This window comes from Vigna radiata, chromosome 4 (genome assembly GCF_000741045.1).
Source record: "Vigna radiata var. radiata cultivar VC1973A chromosome 4, Vradiata_ver6, whole genome shotgun sequence".
Classification (NCBI taxonomy): domain Eukaryota; kingdom Viridiplantae; phylum Streptophyta; class Magnoliopsida; order Fabales; family Fabaceae; genus Vigna; species Vigna radiata.
The window spans coordinates 10,473,668-10,500,970 of NC_028354.1; the positions used below are offsets into that span (position 1 = coordinate 10,473,668).

At 35.4% G+C, this 27,303-nt stretch overlaps 4 protein-coding genes across 4 annotated transcripts; 2 read left to right on the forward strand and 2 right to left on the reverse strand.

Annotated features, from left to right (window-relative positions):
* Positions 1-1,100: 1,100 nt before the first annotated feature.
* LOC106758162 (hydroquinone glucosyltransferase) lies at positions 1,101-2,932 on the reverse strand. Its single transcript, XM_014641100.2, has one exon. It carries the CDS (start codon positions 2,751-2,753, stop codon positions 1,359-1,361), a length of 1,395 nt encoding a protein of 464 aa, XP_014496586.1. The 5' UTR covers positions 2,754-2,932; the 3' UTR covers positions 1,101-1,358.
* Positions 2,933-11,016: 8,084 nt separating this feature from the next.
* On the forward strand, positions 11,017-12,769 carry LOC106758767 (hydroquinone glucosyltransferase-like). The gene has a single exon (XM_014641752.2). It carries the CDS (start codon positions 11,192-11,194, stop codon positions 12,596-12,598), a length of 1,407 nt encoding a protein of 468 aa, XP_014497238.1. The 5' UTR covers positions 11,017-11,191; the 3' UTR covers positions 12,599-12,769.
* Positions 12,770-13,024: 255 nt separating this feature from the next.
* Positions 13,025-14,833, forward strand: LOC106758599 (hydroquinone glucosyltransferase-like). Its single transcript, XM_014641527.2, has one exon. The coding sequence runs from the start codon at positions 13,329-13,331 to the stop codon at positions 14,766-14,768; it is 1,440 nt and encodes a 479-aa protein (XP_014497013.1). The 5' UTR covers positions 13,025-13,328; the 3' UTR covers positions 14,769-14,833.
* A 5,943-nt stretch (positions 14,834-20,776) lies between these two features.
* Positions 20,777-22,456, reverse strand: LOC106758141 (hydroquinone glucosyltransferase-like). The gene has a single exon (XM_014641076.2). The coding sequence runs from the start codon at positions 22,374-22,376 to the stop codon at positions 20,979-20,981; it is 1,398 nt and encodes a 465-aa protein (XP_014496562.1). The 5' UTR covers positions 22,377-22,456; the 3' UTR covers positions 20,777-20,978.
* Between the last annotated feature and the right edge of the window lie 4,847 nt (positions 22,457-27,303).

The window sequence follows — 27,303 nt, forward strand, 5'->3', positions numbered from 1 at the left end:
GTTTTTTAAGACAACTTGACTTGTTTTTGGTATAAGTGTGAGTCTAGGGTTGGATGTGATGCTTGGGAAACCCCATGATGTAGGAGGGGTCCACCTAGGGTGATGACACGAACCTTGGTGAAGTTCACTAAAATCTGCCACATAAAACACTCTTGTAATCGATCACAATTGGCTTGTAATCGATTACGCGAGCCATATTCCTGTTTTGGACATCCTGTTGTACTGAAGGAACCACCTGTGGTAACGTGGGGGACCACGGGTGATTTTGGGTGTTAAACAAGTTGTCCATAACCTGAGTAGCACTCATTTACAGGGCCATTGTAAACGATTATATTGCACACTTTACCAGCATTATCTTCACCAATTCAATTATATTCATCAAATCAAAACCATTAATTCATTTTTTTCCACAAACATTATCACTTGGAAATCAAATTATAAAGCACTTCAATAAAAGACACATTTTATTTCCAATTACATAAATGTATTGAACCAAACATGGATGTTCTATATATTGAACCAAATAGGTTTAATTACAACATCTTTTTCTTATCCTAACACTTAAGTGTTTGGCTCTTAAAACGCCTTCTTGAACCAATCCTAACATAAGTATTCAGCTGTGATTGGTTGTTGGACATTCCACCCGGTGCATTTGGCGACATTGCATCTTCTTGAACCAAGTAAATGGAGTCTTCGAAATGAGTTCCCGTTGCTCCTCTGTCAATCGTTCGTTGAGAGTGCAAACATACATAGTTTAAAATGAATGACGCACGGTCAACTGCCCAAAAGAAAATAACTCAAATGAAAACACCAAAACAAATAACAAAAACCCATAACGTGTGCAAGAAACGACAAGAACCCTAAAACCCAATACCAAAACCTACAACAGGAGAAGGCATTTACCTTGGTCCAACGAAGGTCCATTCGGGAACTTACCATTTTAGCAAAACTGAGACAACGGGATATGCAACAAGAAGGCACTGGAGAGCACGAAAACGCCGGTAGAACCGCGAACCGCAAGGAAGAGGACGAAGACAGAGGAGCAAATGTGAGAGAGAACGAAATCTGTCACACAAAACTAATGAAACAGGCCAAGGGTAGAATTGGAACCCAAATTGTCTGAAACCCTTTTCATTTTGCAAGCCAAAATTAAAAAAAAAATAAAAACAATACAAACTACCCAATTAAACAATGACACCTGACAATGTCAAATGTGTCAAAAATTGGATGTCAAAATAACATAACCCTTTTTACTTCTTTATTTTCAAACACAAAATTTATGTAGTATTGATATAACCTTAAATGACTTAGATCATCGGAAAACCAAATACACAACCAGTAAAATTGAAAATGATAGGCTAAAAGTCTCTGAAACTCGCAACCAGTTCTGACAGAGTTCTTGTAGATGATCCATCTTCTTTAATAGCATTAGCAGCAGCAAACTTGAGAAGTTCCATTCTTTGTCGAATTTCCTTGCCTTCTTTCTCTTGGAACAAGCCTCTCACAACCTTAGAAATTTCTTCTCTTTCTCTCAATCCACTGTGGTTAACTTTTGGCCTGAGTGCCACCTTCAGATCATCAGTAAGGATTGCTGCATTCAGGCTCTGCTCAGCAAAGAGAGGCCATGCTATCACTGGCACACCTTGCACAACACTTTCAAGCACCGAGTTCCAACCACAGTGAGATAAGAATCCCCCAGTTGCACTGTGACCAAGCACTTGAATCTGAGGGGCCCAATAAGGAACAACCAACCCTTGCTGCTTGGTTCTCTCCAAGAAACCCTGTGGAAGAAACTGCAGAGGGTCCTTAGCTTCAGCACCAAAGTATGCAGAACTGACCTCAAAGCTAGGGACTCTCACAACCCAAAGAAACTTTTGGCCACTCAGTTCCAAACCAAAGGCTAATTCATTGAGTTGGTCTTGAGAAAGTGTGCCACCACTTCCAAAGGACACAAACAAAACAGATTTGGGTTCTTGCTTATCCAACCACCTTAAACACTCCACCCCATTTTCATGATCAATCGACCCCATCTGAATGATGGGTCCAACAGGGTAAACCCCGGGCTTCCCTTTCACGTGTTCGTGCAAAGCTCTTATGGCTTCTGATTCCAGTTCGAGGAAGGTATTCATAAAGATACCATCGGGAATATGAAACCTTTTGGAGCGTTCCAGAAACCCCTTGTAACCTACGCCAGAGGGATTCTGAAAAGGAAGAGGAAAATCTTTTCTGAGAACAGGTACACAACCAGGTATCTTTATAGGCTCTTGGGGGTCCCTGGACTCGGAAGAAAGTATCTCATCTAGCTTTGAAGAGTAGAAGTACATAGAAAGCAACATGGCAGATTGAGGGAGGTAAATGTAAGACAAGAGGTTAAGTTCCTTGGCACAGTCCAATGCCCCATTTGCAAAAACATCCACAACCAAAGCTACAACCTTTGCTCTTGAACATAGGGACTGCAATTCTTGCCTTATGTAGGGTATAGAGAGATTGACAGAGAGTTCGATTTGAAGTGCGAGAACAGAGGGATCTGTCTTTTGTTCAAGGTTGACGGGGGGAAGGAAAATGGAAGTTATGGTTGGTGGAAGAGTTTGAAGGTAAGCTTTGGAGGAAGAAGGGGGTGACCCAAGTGAGGGAATGAAGCATGTGATGTGAAAATGTGGGAGGAGATGGAGAAGGCGTTTCGAGAACTCAAGAATTGGGACCAGATGGGTGAAGCCAGGACTAGGAACCACTACTATCTGAGGTTTCTCCATGGATTCAATGCCTTTTCTGGTTGCAAACTCATAACAGTATTTATGTTTGTAGCATTCAAGTCTTACACGAAGCTAGTTGGAAGATTTGTGCGCAGACATCCAAGACCGAGAAACCAGGGTCGTTGCTGCACAAGAGAATCTGTTTTAACTTATCTCAAACTATTGGAACTCTAACAGGCAAATCACAATCATGTCTTTTTTTTCTAAGTAGGAAACAAACTCACTCACCTACTTCCAGTGTCAAACTATAATTTTTCTAACTCTTGACAACGACAAACATATTTAATACTACTTACCCCATTTTCAAGAAGGAAAAAGTTGTTTTTAATAACTTTTTTACAACGCATGCATGGTAGCATGCATGGTAGTATGTGATTGGTCTTTTTTAAATATTTTTTAAAACATAAATTCAAATAGATTAATAAAGTGATGATACGTATATCGTTGTTAAAAAATTGTCAAAAAGTGTTGTCAAAATATCATGATCCTTTCAAGAATCACTAAATTTAAAGTCTTTTTGTAATAAATTAAATAAATTTTGCAGTTGTTTATTATTAAATTATTGAAAACATGCGACACATGTATCTGTCTACAAAATATAGAAAGAAATCATATGAGGCAATTACTTCCTGCATCTCATAAATTTCTTCCTGCACCCCCTCATTATAAGGAAAATACTTAAACAACCTTCATCATTGTATCACAATCCCACTTTCATTGCCGCCATTGTCACTATGAGAGAAGCAGAGAAGAAGAGAGAAAATGATGAAAGAATTCATTCTGAAAACGTAATTCTAGAAAATATTTCATGTGTTTCAAGAAGGTTTTATAGAACCCATTTCATGTAGGGATACTTTTGGAAATTTCATTTACAAAAGTATTATATGTATTCCAGAAAGTGTGTTCAAGAAGTCTGTTCCAAAAATGTATTTCGAAATATATTTCACACGTTCTGAAAATTTTATTTTCAAAGATTTTGTTCCGAAAATTCTGTTTTTAGAAAGCCTGCTCCGAAAATCATAATTCGGAAGTTACTTTTATAAAGAAAATATCATTTTAAAACTTGATGAGTAGGGAGAGAAATTGATGGCGCTGCAAGACGCAATTGCCATCGTATGAGAGTAAAAAAAGTATCTTAATTATTGATACAACAAATAACACTTAATTAGTATCTTCTTTCAATGAATAATAATAATTTATTTTATGTTTAGAAACAGAATAATTTAATACAAAAATAAACTAAATAGTTCTTTTTATCTGTTATTTAGTTCTTACATCCATATGTTTCTTTTCTCTTAGTAGTTCCTGCTATTTTATGTTCCTTAGATAGTTTTATTTTATATATTTATGTTCACTACTTTATATATATTAATTTCAATTTGAAATAAAAATATATAAATATATCAATTAAACAAATATATGAATCAAGTAATTCAAAACTTCAAATAGAAGTTGAAACTTTAATGGAATAGTAAAAAAGAGCTATGAATACATTTATATAAACAAAAAAACAAAAAAAAAATGACCCAAATGATGACTAAGATCTATGATTTTCTGGAAGTAGAAGTTGTTAGAGTTTGCTCTAATTGGTAAAATGTTTTTTAATTTGAACTCCCATAACTTTTATATTTTAGATACAAGTTTTATATTTTAAATTGTATGTTCTGAAATATAAAACAATAGATGGTATAATTCATAATATAAATATATTTAAACTATACAACTTAAAATATAAAATATTTTTTAAAATACTTTTTAATTTAAATTATTATTTTTAAAATATAAAAAATACATTTTAAATTAAATATTTTAAAATATGAAATTTACTTTTTAGATTGCATAATTTAAAATAGAGAAATTTATGAAAATAGCTTAATTAGTATATGTTTTATAGCCACGTGTATAGTAGATATGGTTCTTGGACCTTTTGTCAATATTTCGGGTTCATCTAAAATGTGACGAAACCATTTCAAAACTTTTTTTTGTGTGTAAATACTATTGTTTTCACAACTGACTTCCACAATTTACACACACACGTACACATATCATAGATTATTTGTGTGGGACTATATAATATGTATTTTTTATTTTTTATCAAAAATGCAAATATTTATTATATTTATTATTTCATCATAATAATGAGACTTTGTTAAGTTCATCTATTATGTTGTGGAATAAGACAATAGAAAAAAAAAGCAAAGAGAGAAATATAGGAGATAAAAATTTAATGTGGTTCAATGTTTATGTCTACGATTACATTAGAAAGTATATTTATATTTTGGTGTGTTTCTCGAACTTTGCAGAGAGTTGCTTATTAAGCTAAATAGAGAACAATATCTTACAATTTTAAACAATGTGAGAATAAATTAAATTTTACAATACTAAAATTCTCTCACTTGAAGCTTGATTTACATTATCTCTTAGTGTAGTTGTCTTCATCTTCAATTATTCTTGAAGGTCAGTTGATGGCATACCACCTTGCCATGGCCAAACACTTTCAAGAAGAGTTGAAGTCATCTGTGAAAGATGATCCTAGACTCTATCTCTTGGGCCATCATGAAGCTTTTAGAGTAAGAATAATTTTGGGTCTTGTATTTTGAGTCAAGTAATGTAGGATCTATTTAGACTTTGTATTATGAACTTAGTAGTGTAAATTTTTGATCTTGTATTTTGGGCCAAGTAGATTAGGGTTTTGACCACCCAAGTCAACAAAGGATCAGTGCCCAATGTTGACCAAGGTGGGATTTCCAAGAGGTCAACATTTTTATTTAGCTTGGTGGACAAGAGAGAGTGGATGACCTTGACAAGTGTCACCCTCCTATTGGAAAGTTTTTCCTCCTAGTTAGATGCCACATGTCTCTCTAAGAATAGATAGTATTGTCCAACGGTAGTGGCCACATGTCACCCTCTTATTTGAGAGGATTTTTTCCACTTGTCTCCTTTTTATTTGAGATGATTTCTCCTTACTCTCTAAGCTAGTCACGGTGACACTTTTAGGTTAAAGTTTTTGCTTAGTTTGAGACACCTTAGCCTATAAATAAAGGTGTATCTCCTTCATGTAATTACCTTTGAATTTGAGTAAAGTTATGTTGCCATTTTTATTCCATATAACTCATCTTAGGTTACCAAAGACTAGAGCATCCCATATGGTCTCCTCTAGCCACTTTCCTCTAGAGTTGGTCTAACCTCTCTTAGAGAACCCATAAACACCACCTCCATCACAATAAAACAGCCCATGATCTATGAAACTTCCTTGGAGGCAACAACGAAGAAGAAGACAGACAGTGCGAGGAAAAAGAAGAGTAATAGGTTACTTTTTACTTGTCTGAAATTTTAACCTACGGAAGGGCTACTACCTCGACTCAACAAATAACCGAGGCAATAGGCACCATACTCCCTTGGTTATACATGCAACCGATGCCTAAACCCTGAAAAAAAAATTCAAAATGAAATATGAAATGACAATTTTGAAATTACATTCAACGTAGAGGCCTCAATTCACTCTTAAACCGAGGCAGAAAACACCTATGACATCGGGTCAGAGGGAACTGAGGCAATAGAGGTTGACAAAATGAATTTTGGAATGTTAAATTTTAGAGGATGTCTGGTTCTGGTAGGATATACTGTCTCACTTCTGTTTAGAACCGAGGCAGTTAGTCCTGTTCTGAGATTTATCAGTGGATATCAGTGTTTGCAGAACGATTTTGCAAAATTTTTTGCCTCAATTAATCAGAGTACCGAGACAAAAGCCTTTTTCAAAAAAATTGTCAAACAAAAAGTCAAATTTGTAAATAGATCAGGTGGTTGAAGCAAGGTTTTATGTCTCGGTTGTCCATTTAATTGAGACAATAAACCCTTTAAACGTCAAATGCGCTACGATTTTTACGTATATAGTACGTTAAAAACATTTTATTTTACTAGTGAATGCTAATAATTAGCAAAATGATATTTCAACACCACATTTTGACACCAATTTGACGCTATCCAGGTGTCAAAATGTGGTTGGTGCATTTTAAATAAAAAAAAAACTGATGTTCAGTACATGCAAGGGCATAGTTGGAATGAAAAAACCAAAATTTTCGTTTGGCAGTTTCTTTTGTGCATTGGTTTTCTCTTTCGTGCCTATTCGCTTCTCTCCAAAGCTTTTTTCACCACCACCAAATGCCCTACTGTGTTCCGATTAGCACTCTCTGTTTCGTTTCGTTTTCTTTGGTGAACCCACTCATTGCCTCTTTCGTCCTCTCAGATTACCACAATCTCTTTGGTTTTCTCTTGCAATCTCCGGTGAACCCACTGATTGGCTCTTTCGTTCTCTCCGAGGAGCACTCTCTCTTTCGTTTTTCGGTGAACCCATTCCCTTGCTATCTTTGTCTTTTAGTCATTTTTGTGTTTTGACTCATTGCTATTTGTTTGTTGAAGTGGTAAAGGCAGCGCTATCTCTCTGTCTCTGGTTTTGGTGAAAGCATTGCTCTCTCTCGTTTTGTGCGTTTGGTGAAAGGTCATCTCTGCCATTCTGATTGTGTGTTAGTTTTTTGTTATTTTGGTAAGTCGAAGTGTTCAAATAGTAACGTATTCTCTAGTACATAGGTTGTATTGTTGTTTCATGAAACCTAACCATTTTCTACACATTTGCCCTTATGACTGCAGGTCCAATGGTATTCTCATTCCGGTGTGGTGGTCGGATTCGTTCTTTCCGTCGTTGTGACCATCATCATCGTTGTTGTGTTGACGGTGTTTTGTTGGCGGTGTTGAGTGTGTCTTCGACGAGGCATGGATGCTTCCACTCAGCAAGGTCCTTCGACGATCAAGGTAAGTTTGTTCTTCCTTTCGTCCTTTTTGTTTGTGGTTATTTGGTGATTATTTCCTTGGTTGGTCTGTTTTGTGTTTGGGTATTTCGTTGTTCGTTATGGGTTCCTTCAAGTAATAAGGTCAATTTTTTGTTCGTAGTGCGTTTGTTGAAAGGGACAAATGGCCATTCCGTTTTTGGGAATTTTTTTGTTAAGTTTGTAGTTGTTTTTGTTTTAGGGTTTTGAAATTTTTGTATTTTTGTTTGTGGTTATTGCAGTTGACGATTCGACACTCCTTTTCCACGAACTTTATTTCAACTTTGAACAAGCAATTGACACAGGAGCACCGAGCATTGATCCAGCTCCAATGAAGACTTTCGCGAGGATGAGGTCACGAAGGCGGTTCAAGAGCAAAACTATTAAAACTCCTTTTACTGGAACTCTAAGAATAAAACATGTGTAACATTATTATACGTTTGTTTAGATATTATTTACTTTAATTAGTAGAAGTCTTATTTTTGACAAATGTTTTGTTGTGGACATATGTGTTTTGTAATTTCAATTGTAATGTTATTGTTGACAGATGTTACATTGAACTATCCTTGTTTCACATTGTATTACAGTTAAATGAATGAGTAATGTTATTGAAATTGAGAAATAATGTTAGCATTTAGTTGTTACATATTAAACTTGACATATTGTTTTAGTGTTGTTGAAAGGTCTTGTGTTCACTAAAAGTAGTTGGATGAAATCCTGAGTCAAGTGCATTGAAAAAGGTTGGTGTAATCGTTTACCAATAGGTGGTAAATGTTTACGCGAATGTTTTGTTCAATTTGTACACAAAGTCCTTCACAAGGGACCACATTTTTGTACACAAGGGACCAAGATGTCAAATTTCAACTTTTTGGCAAACTTTGCATCGGTTTTAGTTTTTTTTGGTTTTAAGTTGTGTTTTGGGGGTGGAGAGTTGATTTTGGGGACCCCAAATTCCATTGAGGAAGGTCTTGTGTTCACAAAAAGTAGTTGGATGAAATCATGAGTCAAGTGCATTAAAAAAAGGTGGTGTAATCGTGTACCAATAGGTGGTAAATGTTTACGCGAATGTTTTGTTCAATTTGTACAGAAAGTCCTTCACAAGGGACCANTTTTTTGTACACAGGGGACCACATTGTAAAATTTTAACTTTTTGGCAAACTTTGGATTGGTTTTTGATGATTTTGGTTTTAAGTTGTGTGTTGGGGGTGGAGACTTGATTTTGGAGACTCCAAATTCCATTGAGGAAGGTCTTGTGTTCACTAAAAGTAGTTGGATTTAATCTTGAATCAAGTGCATTGAAAAAGAGTGTTGTAATCGCTTACAATATTTGACAAAAAAGATAACAATATGGTGATTTCACTCAGTGACATTCAGCCCAAAAAACATTAAACATATATATTATTTAAAAAAAACAAGTACAGGAATGACGATTTAGAACCTCATTTAGTAAAAAAACAGACCATGTTTTAAATAGCTAATTTGAAAGTAAAAAACGAAATACAATTGTCAACATGACCATTCCCAAAGGCAATGTTTGCACTCCTTTGTGGTACATGAGTTGCAGTCCTGTATCCATGCACCCTCCCCCACTTGAACCAATCTTCGAAGACCCAACATTCTACACAAAAAGGAGTTCGAGAAATCAATGCTTGTTGTTCCTCTGTTAATTGCTTGTTCAAAGTTGAAATATAGTTCGTGGAAAATGAGTGTCGAACCGTAAACTACAACAACCACAAACGAAACTACAACAATTTCAAAACCCTAAAACAAAAACAACTACAAACTTAACAAAAAAATTCACAAAAACAGAATGCCCATTTGCCCCTTTCAGCAAAAAGGAGTCCGAGAAAAACAACCACATGAGTTGCAGCCCTGTATCCATGCACCCTCCCCCACTTGAACCAATCTTCGAAGACCCAACATTCTACACAAAAAGGAGTCCGAGAAATCAATGCTCGCTGCTCCTCTGTCAATTGCTTGTTCAAATTTGAAATATAGTTCGTGGAAAATGAGTACCGAACCGTAAACCGCAACAACCACAAACGAAACTACAACAATTTCAAAACCCTAAAACAAAAACAACTACAAACTTAACAAAAAAATTCACAAAAACAGAATGTCCATTTGCCCCTTTCAACAAACGCACAACGAACAAAAAATTGACCTTATTACTTGAAGGAACCCATAACGCAAACGATATACCTAAACACAAAACGGTCCACCTAAGGAAATAACCACCAAATAACCACAAACAAAAAAGAACAAAAGGAAAAACACACTTACCATGCTCGTCGAACAACCTTGATGACTGGAAGCATCCATGCATCCTCCAAGACACACTCAACACAAAAAAAACAGCACAACGATGATGATGGCCACAACGACTGTCAATACAAAATCCGACCACTACACCCGAATGAGACTAAATCAGATGGAGAAATGGAAGAACGACGAAGGTCACAAGAACAAATGATAGGAAAAAGAAGGTCTCACTCTCATGAAAGACCTAAAGGGCAAAACGGGAAATTGAAATTTGAATTCTGATCCTCTCTGCTGATGTCAAAAATCAAAATTTCAAAAAAAAACTAACATCAACCAATCATAGCACGACACGTGGCAGTGTCAAAACAGTGTTAAAATTATAATGTCAAAATATCGAGACGCTAATAATTATTTATGATCGTTCTTTTGTTTGTTTGTTGGTGTCAGTTTTGGACCCACGTTAAACATTTAATTGAGACAATAAATCCTTCAAGCATCAAATGCGCTACGATTTTTATGTATATAGTACGTTAAAGACATTTTATTTTACTAGTGAATGCTAATAATTATTTATGATCGTTCTTTTGTTTGTTTGTTGGTGTCAGTTTTGGACCCACGTTAAACATTTATTTTCTTGTAATAAAGTAGTTTCCTTTTTCTTTTAATTTTCAGTGATTTCGTATTTTAATTGTTAAAAGATATTTCAATCATTAAACACCCGAGATGTGTCTTTGAAAGCATCAAACTTTTACATTATTTATATGAATTAATAACAGACAAAACCATTACCGAAAAGGAGAAAAAGAATTAACAGTATTGATTTAAATACATAATCAGAAAGAGGAACTATGCTTAACCCGCTAAAAACATTGAATCGAGCGAAACCAAAAGACTTTAGGAAAGTTGACAAAAGTGATTCTGTCTTCCCAATTAATGAGGCAGAATCAAAGCTTTCAGAAGCGCAGCCATTAAAATACAAACAAGTGTGTGTAAACATCATCAAGCTAAAGAAAAAGACGAGCCAGAAAAACAAATTAAGTGGGAAATTTTAACCTTTTAGGAGATTTAATAATACGGTATAATAGTGGTTTAGTACATATGCACTCACATCATCACGACCTCCATTATGAAGGCTATGAGTAAATTAATAACAAACTCAAATGAAGAAAGCAAAACCAAGTTTGGCCTCTCATTCTAATTGGGTGTAATGAATTGTGTAGCAACAAGATGGTAGAATGGAGTGGTTTGCTATATAAGAGAATTCTTAAACCAGTGAGTGAACATGATATGAAGCTTTCACAAATTGATATAGGTAAACACCACAATCTATAGTTTATTATATAATCTGTTTTCATGGCAAAAACAATTAATGTAGCTATTGTTACAAGTCCTGGTTACACTCATCTGGTTCCAATAATTGAGTTCAGCAAACGACTTATCAATCATCACCCAAATTTTCATGTGACATGCATTGTTCCCTCTCTTGGGCCACCCCCAGAATCCTCCAAAGCCTACCTTGAAACTCTTCCTTCAAATATTCACACCATCTTGCTTCCTCCAATTAGCAAAGATCAATTACCCCAGAATGTACACCCTGTGTTCCTGATTCAACTCACTAGTAATCTTTCTCTGCCATCGATACACGAGGTGCTGAAATCATTGTGCTCCCAAGCACCTTTAACAGCATTGGTGGTTGATGTTTTTGCATATAAGGCTGTGGAGTTTGCAAAGGAGTTCAACGCCTTGTCGTATTTTTACTTCCCTAGTTCAGCTATGACATTGTCACTGCTTGCACACGCACCAAAACTTGATGAGGAAGTTTCAGGTGAATTCAAAGATTTATCTGAACCTATAAAGTTTCCTGGTTGTGTACCAATCATGGGGGTTGATCTTCCGGATCCATCCCAAAGCCGAGCGAGTGAAATCTACAAGCATTTTCTTGAACGTGCCAAAGCAATTGTTACAGCTGATGGGGTGTTGATCAACACGTTCTTAGAGATGGAAGCAGGCGCTGTGAGAGCGTTGGAAGAGTTTGGAAATGGGAGGTTTAAACTGTACCCTGTTGGTCCAATCACGCAAAAGGGTTCAGTCAATGAGGTTGATGAGTCTGATAAGTGTTTAAGATGGTTGGACAAGCAGCCAGCTTGGTCAGTGTTGTATGTTTCTTTTGGAAGTGGTGGAACACTGTCTAAAAACCAAATCGATGAGTTAGCTTTGGGTTTGGAATTGAGTGGTCAAAGGTTCTTGTGGGTTTTGAGAGCACCAAACAATTCAGCAAGTGCTGCTTACCTTGAGGCTTCAAAGGAGGAGCCTTTGCAATTCTTACCAAGTGGGTTTTTGGAAAGGACAAAGGAGAAAGGTTTGGTTGTGGGTTCATGGGCACCTCAGGTTCAGATCCTTGGTCACAGTTCAGTTGGTGGGTTCCTGAGCCATTGTGGTTGGAACTCGACTTTGGAGAGTGTGCAAGAGGGAGTGCCTCTGATAACATGGCCACTCTTTGCAGAGCAGAGGATGACTGCAGTGATGTTAACCGATGGACTTAACGTGGCATTGAGACCAAAATTTAACGAGGATGGCATAGCGGAGAAGGAGGAGATTGCAAAAGTGATTAAGTGTCTTCTGGAAGGAGAAGAAGGTGCAGGAATGCGTAGAAGAATGAGGAATTTAAGAGATTCTGCTGCTAATGCACTCAAGGATGGCTCTTCGACACAGACACTGTCTCAGTTGGCTAACCATTGGCAAAATTTCACTGGGATTTAGGAATGTTGTTCTTCTTCCATACCTTTCTCTTAAGTTTGATATTTCTACGTAACTGTGTTTTGGGTGCTTCTCTATACCCGTTTTCTTCGTGAGAATGAATTGATGGTTTGTAATGTATCTTTTAACAATTTTATTTTTAGAATTTTTTTTACAATTATTTATAATTAATCTGTTTTAAATATACGAAATAATAAAATAGTAAATATAAAATTTAAAATATTTTTCAATATTTTTTTCTGACAGGATATAATGTATCTTTTTTTTTTCTTTCTTGGAGTCTTTGTAGTTACTATCTCTGCATAGCAACCTCATTCCTTGTAAGTGACCCACAACAGAAATAATATACAGAGAATGCTTGGTAGTCGGGGCTTCAATTTTTTTCTTTTGACCAGTCAAAACAAAGACCAAGAACATGCTTTGTTACCCCAAAATATAATTCTATCCATAATCCAACAATTATTGTTTATGTTCTAACTTCTAAAACACATCAATAATGTATGAGGAAGGTGCCTTGTAATAGACATCCAATGAAAAAGAAAGTCAATAAAAACCATATCTGTCAACTTAGACTACGATTCTCAAATCTTAAGGGCCTCCTTACACCAATAACATACAGACAGATCAGAAACATTAGAAACAACATTTTCGATTTCTATTTTGTTGGTATAAAAAAATCTCCTTTTCAACTTAATCAGAAACCATTTTTTAGATAACTTTTAGATTGGTCTGAATGAACAGCAGAGATTCAATGGCGAAAACAACCCACATAGCAGTAGTTTCAATCCCTGCATTCAGCCACCAAGCCTCCATTGTTGAGTTCTGCAAGAGATTGGTTCATGTCCATCACCACTTCCAGGTCACCTGCATCTTCCCCACCATAGATGCACCTCTCCCTGCCACACTCACTCTCCTCAAATCTCTTCCTTCCAACATCAACTACTCTTTCCTCCCTCCCATCAACAAAAGGGACCTACCCCAAGATGCTCTCTCAGCAGTGCAAATCCAACTTGCGGTGTCTCAATCCATGCCATCCATCCAACACGTACTGCGGTCTCTCCTTTCAACCACGCCTCTGGTAGCTCTAATTGCCGATCTTTTCGCAAACGAGGCTCTGGAAATAGCAAAGGAGTTCAAACTCTTGTCCTACGTATACTTCCCTCATTCCGCCATGGCAGTCTCAGTGCTCCTCCATTTGCCATCTTTACACCAGCAAGTTTCATGCGAATACAGAGATCACAAAGAAGCCATTAACATTCCAGGGTGTGTACCAATCCAAGGCCGCGATCTTCCCTCGCATTTTCAAGACCGATCTAGTCTTGCTTATAAGTTAATTCTCGACCGCTGCAAGAGACTCTCTCACGCTCACGGTTTTATAGTTAACAGCTTCTCCAAAATTGAAGAAAGTTCTGAGAGGGCCTTGCAGGAACATAACAGAGTCAGCAGCAGCAACAGTTCTGGTGTTTATCTGATTGGGCCAAATGTTCAAACGGGGTCCAGCAATGATCCAAAGGGTTCAGAATGTTTGAAGTGGTTGGAGAATCAAGAGGCTAAATCGGTTTTGTACGTGTCGTTTGGAAGTGGAGGCACACTTTCTCAGCAACAGATGAATGAGTTAGGTTTTGGGTTGGAGTTGAGTGGTGAGAAATTCTTGTGGGTAGTGAGAGCTCCCAGTGATTCTGCAGATGGTGCTTACGTTGGTGCTTCTAATGATGACCCTTTACAGTTTTTACCAAATGGGTTCTTGGAGAGAACCAAAGGTCGTGGCTTTGTTGTTGGTTCTTGGGCACCACAGACCGAAATCCTTGGTCACGTTTCAACCGGTGGGTTTTTAACTCATTGCGGGTGGAATTCGGCACTTGAGAGTATTGTGCAGGGAGTGCCGATGGTTGCTTGGCCCTTGTTTGCTGAACAGAGAACGAATGCGGTTTTGTTAACAGAGGGTGTCAAAGTGGCTTTAAGGCCAAAATTCAATGACAGTGGCATAGCTGAGAGGGAGGAAATTGCAGAGGTAATAAAGGGTCTGATGGTGGGTGAACAAGGACGTTTGATTCGTGGAAGAATTGAAAAGCTCAGAGATGCAGCTGCTGAAGCTTTGAAAGAACATGGGTCCTCCACAAGGGCACTTTACCAATTTGGCACTCAGATAGAGAGGCTTGAGGGACAGTCCTAGTGTAAATTGTATTCCTTTCTGAAATAAAATATATATAAAAAAAATTATCTTTAATAATTTTTTTACAATTTTTTTATAATTATGTAACAGCGAAAAATAATCTATTCTAAAAAAAGTTGTTAAAAAAATCGTTATGTCGAGAAATGATATTTTTCAAAAACTTGTTAAGTTTAGAAATTCAATTGTCATTGCCTTCAACATAGCTACATAAGTATGTTTACGAGTTAAATAATATCTTTTCATAACAAAATTCTCACTATTTTACATATTTAAACCAAATTTACATATTTGAGGTAACAATTGAGTTATTTCAAACAATGTAATAATGATAGATAAGAGTGGTAACATGTCCGAGGTATTAAATATCTGGTTGAGTATATAATAGTGCTAACAAAACGGTTCAGTCTCATTTATTTTGGTTTAGATTGTGAGTGATTCATCGCACAGAAACGGGTCAATAATAATAATAACTTATCTCCTGTAGGACAGGTTAACGGGTCTTGTTTTTTAATATGTATTTCAAAATTTATTTTTTTTTAAATTATATATATATATATATATATATATATATATATATATATATAAATATTAAAATAATATTTAATCATATAACTTCTAATTGATTAGTTAATATTTTTAATTAAATAATCTATAATAATTATTATATTAAATTATTTTAAGATTAAATATGTTTTTAGTCCTTATACTTTGGAGCGATTTTAGTTTTAGTCTTTTTCAAATTAAGGTACAATTTAATCCTTCAACTTTAGAAAACTCTGGTTTTAGTCTTTTTTACCAAATTTCTTTAATTTTATTTGGTGTTTCAAACGCGTTTCTCAGTTAACATTGAAGCAAAAATGTGTCAAACAGTGTAAACAATCCAAATGCTAGAATGAAACGTGCTTGAAACAACAAATAAAGTTAAACAAATTTGGTAAAAAGGACTAAAACCAGAGTTTTCTAAAGTTGAATGACTAAATTGTACCTTATTTTGAAAGAGAGACTAAAACCAAAATCGCCCCAAAGTATAGGGACTAAAAACATATTTAACCCATTATTTTATTATAATGAATAAATAAAACTTAATTTGTAAGGGTTAATAATTAAATTACAATATTATTATATATTTACACTTTTAAAAAATATAATATAAAAAAATCTTTTTAATTATTTTTTATTTTAATTTCATAAAAAACTTAGCCAACAGAACCGTGTCGGGTGATAAGTGTGAAAAAGAGTTGTTTTTACACTTATAAATGAGCTCAATTGTATAATTATTCATGTTTTTACTCATTGAAAAGTTGTAATAGAAAGTACAAAGTTGTGTAATTATTGTTCAGGAAAGTTTACATGTTGTCAGTCAAAATTCGCTAAGCGCAAGCCATAATTCGCAAAGCCAGAAGGAAGAAATTCGCACAACGCACCAACACTATGCACTAAGCGAATAACATCAGTTGAAATACAATAGTTAAGAAATTCGCACAGCGCATACACACCTGTGCACTAAACGAATTAATTAAGTTATGTTGGCTTAAAAGATGTGACAGAAAGACATAAACTATCTTCTGACACACAAACAAGGCACGAAATATTCTGGAGAACTTCAGGAGACGCTCAAGAGACACTTCAAGGCATCAATACTTCACTTTCTGCAAGGAATTGCTTTAAAGAGTACGTTTGAGATGTTTAGGAGAGGCTGTTTTTTCTGTTCATTGGAATTAGTTGTATGACAATACATTAATGTAATTTTCCTATGCTTTTCTTGGCTTGCTTATGATTATACGGAAGTATAATTTTCATTTAAACTTTCTTTTGTACTGGGAAGTATTTTTAAGAATAAAAATGTAAGAAAAGCAATTAAAAGTAACTACGCTAGGAATAACTTCTGTGCTTTTGGTCATTCTCAACATTTGAAATTGATGCAAAATTATCTGTTGAATTAATTAAGGAATTAATAATTTAATAAATAATTTTAGAACTTGTTTTATGGAATTAAATCAAGATACACTTATGTGAATGCTTGAACAATAACGTATTTTGTCCAGGATGTTATGACAATGTTAGTCAAAGACCCTTTCTAGTGATCTTTTATCGTATTTTACATTCTTAAATTTTTACGTTGTTAATCCTATGCCATTTACCTAAATTGAAATGAAAATATTATCATCAGAAATTTATTTTGATAAATAATCTTAATTGAATAACGTGACTCAAATTCCCTTGAGAGAATGATACTTTACTTATTCACTATATTACTTGTAACGATTTGGTATACTTTCCAAAAACTTATCATCGGGTTAGTCTGTATTTTGATTCGTCAAATTCACAAACTGAATGGGCTGAGTCAAAATGGGTTGATATATTGAAATCTTCAACCCACCCAGCCTATCCCTTCTAGCATGGGTTGATGGAGTGTATCATTAGGCTCAACTCGTATTGTCACCTCTATTAAATAAGAAAAGAATATCAGGTATCAATGGAAAAGAGAAAAAAGATATTATCAAGTAATCGATATATATATATATATATATATATATATATATATATATATATATATATATATATGATTTTCAGAAATAACCTATCATACACAAAAACAATATATTAAACCCCATACCTAGATTCGTTTCTTCCTCATAAACCACGTACCCTTTCATTAAGCTTTCTATTATTTGTGACTCTCTCTCAACATTCTCGTTCACTCTTAGGTTTCTCTAGATGCTTGATTGGGTGTCTCTATCATTCCTTATCTTGCCCTTTTTTCAGGCTTCATCTTAAAACCCAATTCAAATCCCCGAAAGCATAAAATCATCCTCACCATCCTTGAATTCCATCTTCCCCCTCAACTCACCTCAAAACCGATCCTTCCCCTCTTTAATTCCCTTATTTGTTTTATCTTTGGAGCAATGAATGCTTCCTCGCGCCGTTATGCTCATCGTTGGGTCATCCTGATCAAGGTTAAAAGCCTTAAAGTCCTCATCTGAAAAGGTTATGAGAGGCATAGTCCTTTGATGTGCTTTCTGCACGTTAATTCTAAAGACTCGCCTCCATCGAACTGCCCTGATATTGTGTTGATATGCCTTTTAAGTTGATGGTTGCTGCTTCTAATTTGTCTCCTAAACCTAGAGGGCTTTTTATGACGCTTGGTTATTGACTCGCGTCGCAAAATTTTGAAGTTGTGCCTGCGAGGCGGGTTCCTCTCCTCTCGCTTAGTCTTGATGTATTTATGTAGGTAACCTGCTCGGATCAAATCTTTTATCTTGTCGCGTAAAGTGATGCATTCCTTTATGGTGTGCCTTATATTCTTATGAAATAGGCAATGCTTATTGCCATCAACATTTCGAGGAGTAGGCTTCTTCTTGGGAGGAGGAAACAACTCGACATTCAAAACTGCTTCAAGGATCCTTGCCTGGGATGCACTAGGAAGAGTATACTGATAAAATTGTTTCCCTTTAGGTAACTCCTTGGAACAAGTATCACTCCTTTCCTATGTAGTTTTTTTATCTGCCTTCTTATAAGAAGGTAAGGCTTCTTGTCTCATCTATCTTTAGAAGTCTCACCTTTCTTCCACCTGTATAAATTGAGCGGCTATCTGCCTGAACTTTTCCATGTCTTTAGTTGGCTTCATGCAAAGGCTATCAGCGAAAAGTCCAAGCTGTAAAACTGTTATTATTTGATGCATGGCCACCTCGTAGTTGAGGTTTCAAATTTACCTTTCTACTTTTCCAAACTATTCCATGAACACTTGGAGTGATTCTTCCATCTCGTGAAAAATGTTTACCAGGGTAATGGACCTTAGGTGATGTGGTCAGCTTGTTGTGAATTGTGCCCCAAACTTCGAGTAGATGGTGGCAAAGTTGTTTATGGAGTTAAGCGACAAGGAATTGAACTAGGGCAAAGCTTCTCCCTAGAGTGAGATGGAGATCTGCCTCATACAGTATCACTTAAGTTGTAAAGTGTCATTTGGTTCATGAACATTCTCAAGTGTTTGTTTGGATTGGTGGAGCCATCATACTTCTAAAACACTAGCATGGTTCACCTGTCTGGCAAGGGAGTTTCCATTACAGTTGGTGTGGGAAGCATCATGGTCGTGTTCACAACTTTTAGGGATGAGTGATCTCTATTGGCCCTCATGCTACCTGTGTGGGCAGTTTTGCAAGGGTCCTCAAGCAACCTGGTCTGCACATGTTGAGTTGGTGCAAGAAACATAAAATTCTTGGTTGATTTGGGCCATCTACCTCCTCCACAGCCATGTTGCTCGTCATGTTTCTTGTTGTCATCATAGGGTTATAACATTGATCATTAGGCCCCACAATGGGCGCCAAAATGTTTTGGGTGTGGGGTCATGGGCAACTGTCCAGTCTTCAATATGTTGTCCAAGGTTCAAGTTTTATTCAGTGAGAAGTCTCCCATGCGTCTAAACCATTCAGATGGTACCTGTAGAAGGTATCCCAATTTCAAAGTCAGATTAACTTAGACAAATAGTAATAAATGTTGTAATTAATATGTAATCCACCTTCTTACCTCGAACCTTTATATATAGACTTTATGGTGGGCTTGTGATTAAGGTTGGCCTAATTACGGCCTAAACATAAATAACCATACTTTAACCTTGAGTTAATCGATTTTATGGTTGATTTACTTTGGTCTTGTTCAGACTGTTCGGTCTGATGAATGACTATCCAGTCTATTAAATGATAGTTCAGGCTTCATGACCTGCCATCTGGGTTTTGGAGTTGATCTACTTTGGTCATGTTCAGATAGTCTGTGTCAAAGTGGCAACAACGGAATGTTTGTGTGTTTGGATAAAAATCAAGATGACAAAGTGAATTGATTTCTTATGCTTTAAAATAATTTTTCTTCTCTCATTTTAAACTTACTCATCAGATAATTAAACAAAGTAAATAAACTAAGGGAAGACAAAAATTTGCATAGATAATTTTATACTAGTTCGAATCAAAAGAATCCTATGTCTAGTTGTTAATCCTTAAAATGAGAGATCAACGATTCACTATCACAAAACTTATAAAACTTACAATCACACACATACAAGTTTAAAGGTTTAGAAAACACATCTCTTGAAACAATAAAAGATGAGACTCACTTCCCTTTAACAGGATGAACACATCCTCTAACTCTTTATGAAGGATGAACACTTCCTTTGAATCTTCAAAAAGGATGACATGCTTCACTTAGCAAAAGTAATAACACTCGATCACACTCCCAAAGAAAGTTCTAGCTCTGCCCACACCAAGTTTCCAAAGCCTTTATAGAGAGTTTCACAAGATCTCTAGATTCTCACTTCATTTCTATTCTAATTGAGTTGCTTTGTGTTTTGAATGAGAGTCTACAACTTCTATATATAGATTTCACTCGTGGACACCTCAAAAATTCATTTTCAGCCTTTTCTCGCTAGAATAATTTATTATCACACTTGGTAATCGATTATTATTAATGGATTGTCCAACGACTAAAAAAAGGCTAGAAAACTCCAATAGTTAGTTATGATAATCGATTATCATAATTCAAAATCGATTATTAATAATCGATTATCAACTCCTATTAATTAATTATTCTAGTAGCCATTTTTAGTTTTCGTTTTAAAAACTTACTTTGTGATAATCGATTATCTCTGTGACTAATCGATTATCCATAATCGATTATTAATCCTGATAATCAATTATTCCAAAATTTTTTTGAATCCAAAGAAAAATTTAATTACATGTTACATGGAATAAAAAACTACTCCAAACCAAAGTCTTATACAATATTCTATACTTATTATAAAAACTTTCCATTGCAATACAAGTCTTGATGTTCATGTAACTGATGTTCTTGTATTTATGAGTTCTTTGTGACTTGATTTTTCGATACCATCAAAACTTCATTGTTTCATCATTTTGCTAACAGTCTAGTTCATCGTCCAAACTATTTGATTAATCATCCAACTTCTGATCTGAGAGTGTACACAACTTCTGACGTTGGGAGTTATTTTTGCTATGAATAACTTAAAAATTAACATATACTCTTCTATTGTCAAACTTCAAATTCATCTTAAAAGTAAATTAATATGTCTCTGTCATGCGTCAAAGACACATCTTCCAACCACTCAATCACAATTAACCACTCAATGCAGGAAGAAAACAAATTAGGAATAGCACTCAAAGCACAACTAATACAGAAAACAATTAAAAAAAAAAAAATAGTTTCCTAATTCTCACTCAAATTTTCCCATTCACTAGTCAACTGTAACAAGGTTTGTCTTGAAGAACCATCTTTCAGTGCATGAGCAGCGAATCCTTTCAAAGTCATCATTCTTTGACGCATTGCTTCACCTATTTCTTCTTCCATCAAACACTTTATCACCTTTGCAATTTCCTCCTTTTCCACTATGCCATCCTCGTTAAATCTTGGCCTCAATGCCACTTTCAATCCTTCTGCTAACATCACTGCATTCATCCTCTGCTCTGCAAACAGTGGCCAAGTTATTAGAGGCACCCCCTCTTGCACACTCTCCAAAATCGAGTTCCATCCACAATGGCTTAGGAACCCACCAACTGAACTATGACCAAGGATCTGAACCTGAGGTGCCCATGAAGCCATAACCAAACCTTTTTCCTTTGTCCTTTCCAAAAATCCTTTTGGTAAGAATTGCAAAGGGTCCTCCTCTGCAGTCTCAAGGTAAGCAGCACTAGGTAAATTACTTGGTGCTCTCAAAACCCATAAGAACCTTTGACCACTCAATTCCAAACCCAAAGCTAGCTCGTCGATCTGGTGTTGAGACAGAGTTCCACCACTTCCAAAATTAACATACAACACTGAACAAGGTGGCTGCTTGTCCAACCATCTTAAACACTCATTAGCCTCACTGTTTGACCCTTTCTGTGTAATGGGTCCCACAGGGTACAATTTGATCTTCCCATTTACCGATTCTTCTAATGCTCTTATAGCAGCTGGTTCCATTTCTAAGAAGGTGTTGAAGATAATCCCATCAGCTATAACCATTGCTTTGGCACGTTCAAGAAAACTCTTGTAAGCTTCACTTGATCGATTTTGGGTTGGAGCAGGAAGATCAACCCCCAAGAGTGGTACACAACCTGGTAACCTGATAGGTTCTACCTGGTCCTTAAACTCACCCGAAACCTCCTCATCAAGTTTTGGCATGTGTAAGAACAGTGATAATGCCATAGCTGAACCAGGAAAGTAATAGTAGGACAAGGCATGGAACTCCTTTGCAAATTCCAAGACTTGGAATGCAAAAACATCGGCCACCAATGCAGTTAAACGGACTTTAGATGACAAGGATTTGAGAACCTCGTGTATTGATGGAAGAGAAAGAGTAACGGTGAGTAGAATTTGGAGTCCCACGTATTGTCCTTGGGGAAACTGTTCTTTGCTGATTGGAGGAAGAAAGACGGAGTCAATGTTTGAAGGAAGAGTTTTAAGGTAGGCTATGGAGGATTCCGGGGGTGACCCAAGTGAGGGAACGAAACAGGTGACATGAAAATTTGGGTGAAGCTTGACAAGTCGCTTAGCGAACTCAACAATAGGGACAAGATGGCTGAAACCAGGACTAGAAACAACAGCTATATGAACTGTTTTTGCCATTAAATCAGACCAAAGACTAAGGCTTTGTTTGTCTCTCAAAATGTGGGAAAAGCTACAAATGATGCTTTGTTTGTGACCAGAGTGTTCTCGTATAAATATACCAAATCATTTGCTTTTTGTTATCCACGTAGCAAACCTTGTTTCTATCTTTTGTTTTAAGTTATTCTATCTTTCCATGCGGAGGGTGCGATGATGTAAGCGCATATGCACTAATTAAATCGCCCTTTTCTTGAATTACGATACGTAGCTGTTTTAGCCCGATCCGTGGTTGATCCACTAAAGTAAGGCGGCCGGACCCACCAGCAAAATGACAAACTGCCCGTAATCATTAACTATTCTTTTAAGATTTGGTTTTTATTTTGTATTTTCAAAATTTATTATACATATTAAAAATTTCAAGGGAATGATTAACGTCTCTTATAATATAAATTAAAATAAGAATTAAATGTTTTTTTATCTTGAATTTATTTTAAAAATTGTATTTCATCTTTAAACAATAACACATGGTTTTTACACCACTTATTTGGACTCAAACAAAAGTTATTATGATTTGACTAAAATCATTTCTCTATGTTGTTGAATTCTTTCAGTCTTCTCAGGTTGGGTATCTAGATATTTCAATACTCAATTTAGGTAAGGTTTAAGGAGATAATAAATGACCTCCAATTGGAATTATTAGTGGCCCAATTGCTATAAGTCTATTTTATTGAAATAAAATGCAAAATCTAGTAATAAGAGAGACGAGACGGAATTTGAATAGAGTTTGAAAATTTTTCACAAGTTAGACATTTTTTATAAAGGTTAGAAGGTCTACAGATAATGTTTAAAACTTAAAGATTTTGAAAGTATTTAAAAACATAATAAAAAGAAAACAAAAATAAAACTTGTGTTCGTACTTGTTCATTCCAACTAAGCAATATTTCAGTTTTTCTTTAATCACTTTTAAAGGGTTCTACTAACTTTAAATAATTACCACAAGTTTCACCATTCCTAATTTTATAAGTTTCACCACTTCTGGTTTTACATTAATCCAACTAGCTAAAATTGTTAACTTCCTCTGAGTTAAATAACCAAGTGTTTTAAATCCCTTTTGTTAAAAGAATTTTTCTCTAAGCTAGATGATGCAATAACTAAAGTAACGAGAAACACTAGAAGGGGGTTGAATAATGTTTCTATAAATCTTTTTCAAATTTGAAGTTTAACATAGTAGATGAAGATTGGATGACCCTCATGAGCAACTTAGTTGTTATGCTATAAACGTTGTTTAGATAAATGCATTTATAGTCTCGGTATTTAGCTTATCTTCGTAGCTTTTGGAAGAAGTAACTCTTGGAGAAGAAGGTATTTTTTAACGGGTATGCATGTTAAGGATTTGCTTTTCGCATAAGGTGAACGTTTCTAAATCTAAGACAACACACAAACACACTAAACTGAGTTATGTCCAGTTCTCCTCTAAGATAATGTTGATAGGGGGTGCAATATGAGTATTGAACCCAATCCCTAATGTGTTTGATTTATGATGATAACAACACATTGATTGTAACAACACATACATGACCTACATGTTTTCATGACACAATATAAATGTGCATTTGTGATTGATACATATGTTGATATGTAAATGTTTCTTGATGATTAATACACATGATGATATGTTGTTTGGTTTGCATACTTTTGTGATAATAATTGTGTTTATATCTACTGTATGCATACTAAATATTTTTGTCTGATAAATCGACAAGCACAAAGCAACTCTGTATGGAATAATCGATTATAGTGATGTTGTAATCAATTAAGTTCCTCAGATAACTTATGGTTTGAGCTGTGGCAAAACAATAAGTTTTAACCGATTACATTAAGTGTAAAATCGATTAAATCTCGTATCTTTGCAAACATCTTTTTGAAATGTGTTGTGATAAGTTTTGAAGAGAAAAGGTTTTCAAAATTTGTTTAAGTGAAGAGCTTAATCGATTACACTGGTTATATAATCAATTAAGTCTATTATTCTTTGAAAATTGTTTTCAAGCTAAGTCACAACTATATTAACGGTCATATTTTTTAAATATGTTGACTAGCATTTATTGCAAATCGACTCCATTAATTGTGCATTCAATTGGAACTGTGTTAGTTGTAATTTTGTTACATATGTTACTAATGTAATCGATTACATTACTAACGTAGTCAATTGATTTGTGTCTGTCATGAGAAAAACTATAAATTGATGCATTGCACACTGTAATGTAACGAATTGATCATTCTAAACTTTCATATATGATATTTTGTTAATTGAGAAGAGAGTTACAGGTGTTTTGAGACGCTCCAAGAAACAAGATTCATAGAAGTTGATCATTTTGAAGGTTTCTTGAAGCATTGATTTGGGTTTTCACTACTGATCAACTACTGTATGATAATGGTTGAAATTACCGTTATCTGTGACTTAATTTTGATACTAAATGCAACCTTTTTGACTTAGAAACTTGCTTGAAATCATGACTTTGTGTTATTTGTGTGAATAAGAGAGTTGAATTTTATGGCTAGATTCCCTTGATTTAACAATAATTAAGATGATTTGGAAGGAGAGTTGAAGTACCAAGGAGTTGTAACTCAGAAAGAACTGGAAAAGCATAAGGAGGGAGGATCGCAGGATGCCTGAACGCCCTTTTCAGGGGCCCTCAACGCCAGAACCCACTGGTTCACACCTGGTTGCCCTTTTTTGAGGCCCTCAGCGCAAAAAGCTTTTGGTTCACGCTTGGGCACTCTTTTTGGGGCACTGAGCGCTAGTTCCTCGAGTTGCACCATGCCTGCTTGGCCTTTTGAATAACGTTGAGCGCCGACGATATGGGCTTGGGTTATGTTTCTGTTATTATTTCGATCTATTTAAGGACTTGTACGTTATAGGCTTTGTATCTTTTGACAGAAGAGGTGCAGAAACACACTTTTTCACTCTCTGGAGGCGGATTTAGATGCAGGAGCTTCCATCTTCAATTTCTAGGGTTTTCGTATCTCATTCTTTTCCATTGTACATTTATTTTCTCCATGATAATGGGGAACTAAATTCTATTTGTAATTGAGGGAAGATGTAAACATTTGAAACTCATGTATTTGAATTGGTTCATATTACAAATGCTTCTTTCATTAATTGTTAGGGTTTTTCCTCTATATTCTATGCATTGTCATGTTTAACTCAATCATGGCATGATATTGATTTTCTTGATATAGACACATACAAGGGAATCTATATTAGGGGAATCTCTCCCAGGGGAACTATTGCATAGACAAAGGGATAAAATGTTTGGTTGCCTTAAGCTTCTGTGCGTTTGTAATGTAGAATGAATTGTTAGGGAGTGTTAAACTCGCTTTTAGTCGCATCAAAGCCAACAAACTAAGTTTCCCCACTAATGAAGTATAGGAACAACCTAGGTATCAATCCAAGGACTCGGTACAATTAAATTTAAAGTGTAGAGTTAATCTTGTATTTTATTTTATTATTTACTATTAACTAATTCAAGACAAGGTGGGGAAAGAAATGAAACTATAAAGAAAATCTGTTTAAAAGATAAAAAGAAAATTAAAATGAAATGAAATGAAATAAAAGAAATCAGTATTCTAAACTACCTAAAACAGTAATAGAACCTAAACTAATATGAGAATTAAATGCAATCAAAATAAACAAAAATCAGAACTGTAAACAAACAATTGGACTTGGAAATTAAAACTAAACAAATCCTAAAAGCTAAATGAATATCTACAAATGAGAAGTAATTGTTGCAAGAAGAATTATAAAATCTACAGTACAGAAAAATCAACAAGAAATAACTAGACTAATGATGAAAGCAAAGGATCAGATGAGAAAGTCATGAATCAGAACCAACTCTAACCACTACAAACAGAACATGTCCTAAACTACTAAACAGAACAAAAATTTTTGGATAAAAATCACAAATTGGAACTGAAATGCTTGAAATAGCCTATCAATTGAATTATTATTATACAGGAAGACATCCCGTTCATAAGTTGCCCGCCTCGGGGTCTAAAGTTCTACTACAGAACTAAAAATGAATAACAATCAATTGATTTACCAAATCAAAACAGATTCAATTCCAAATCCACAAACACAAATCACAAACAGAAACTAAAACGATATGAATTAAGATATTTTTTTATGGATTGAACTCTTATCTGGCTCAGGAAGACATCCCGTTCATTTACGCCCACCTCGGGATCGTGTAATTCCAAAAAGAAATTTACAATGTGCAGATGCCTAGAGCTCAACTTATTTTCAATCAAGAACAAGAAACAACACACAAGAACATGAAACACAATCACATAATATGAATAAGAACGGAAACATTGAAGAAAACAAATTCGAAACAACAGAGTCATAAAGCACACAAAACAAAGAACTCATCAAAGAAAAAAACACATTTTATTAACAAGAAAGAAAATTACAATAGAGTGTACCGAACGAAATGCACAATCGGAGCCACCACGGGCTGTCACCACCGTGAGTGTTTCGCTCCAAAAGCATGAGAAATGAAAACCCTAATCTAAAGAGCGAAAAACAGTAAAAATTGAAAGTGTCTCGGTGAAAGTATGTAGAAGAAGTGTATTTACATGGCAGGACCACCCTTTTATAGGGTTTGAAAAGAAAAGAGAAAAATGAAAAGAGGGAAAAGGGAAACTTGCTCATGACGCTTCAATCTTCTCTTCATTGGACGGTCACCATTCGTTTGCTTCCAGCTAGCATATCCAGTCGTCCAATCATCTTCATCATCTCTGGTCACGTGTTAGTAAGCTCCGGTCAGGGCTCGAGCTTCTTCTTCCTTTCTCGCCTTGCTTTTTCTGTGTCGCGCAAGAGCCCTAGCTCATGGGTTCTCTCCTTTTCCTCCAAATGATTTTATCGGGCAACTTTGCAAATGGAAATGAG

What these genes read in the sequence shown, in the direction of transcription:
- LOC106758141 (XM_014641076.2), bottom strand. Translation starts at nt 22,376, where the DNA reads ATGGCAAAAACAGTTCATATAGCTGTTGTTTCTAGTCCTGGTTTCAGC.
- LOC106758599 (XM_014641527.2), top strand. Translation starts at nt 13,329, where the DNA reads ATGAACAGCAGAGATTCAATGGCGAAAACAACCCACATAGCAGTAGTT.
- LOC106758767 (XM_014641752.2), top strand. Translation starts at nt 11,192, where the DNA reads ATGGCAAAAACAATTAATGTAGCTATTGTTACAAGTCCTGGTTACACT.
- LOC106758162 (XM_014641100.2), bottom strand. Translation starts at nt 2,753, where the DNA reads ATGGAGAAACCTCAGATAGTAGTGGTTCCTAGTCCTGGCTTCACCCAT.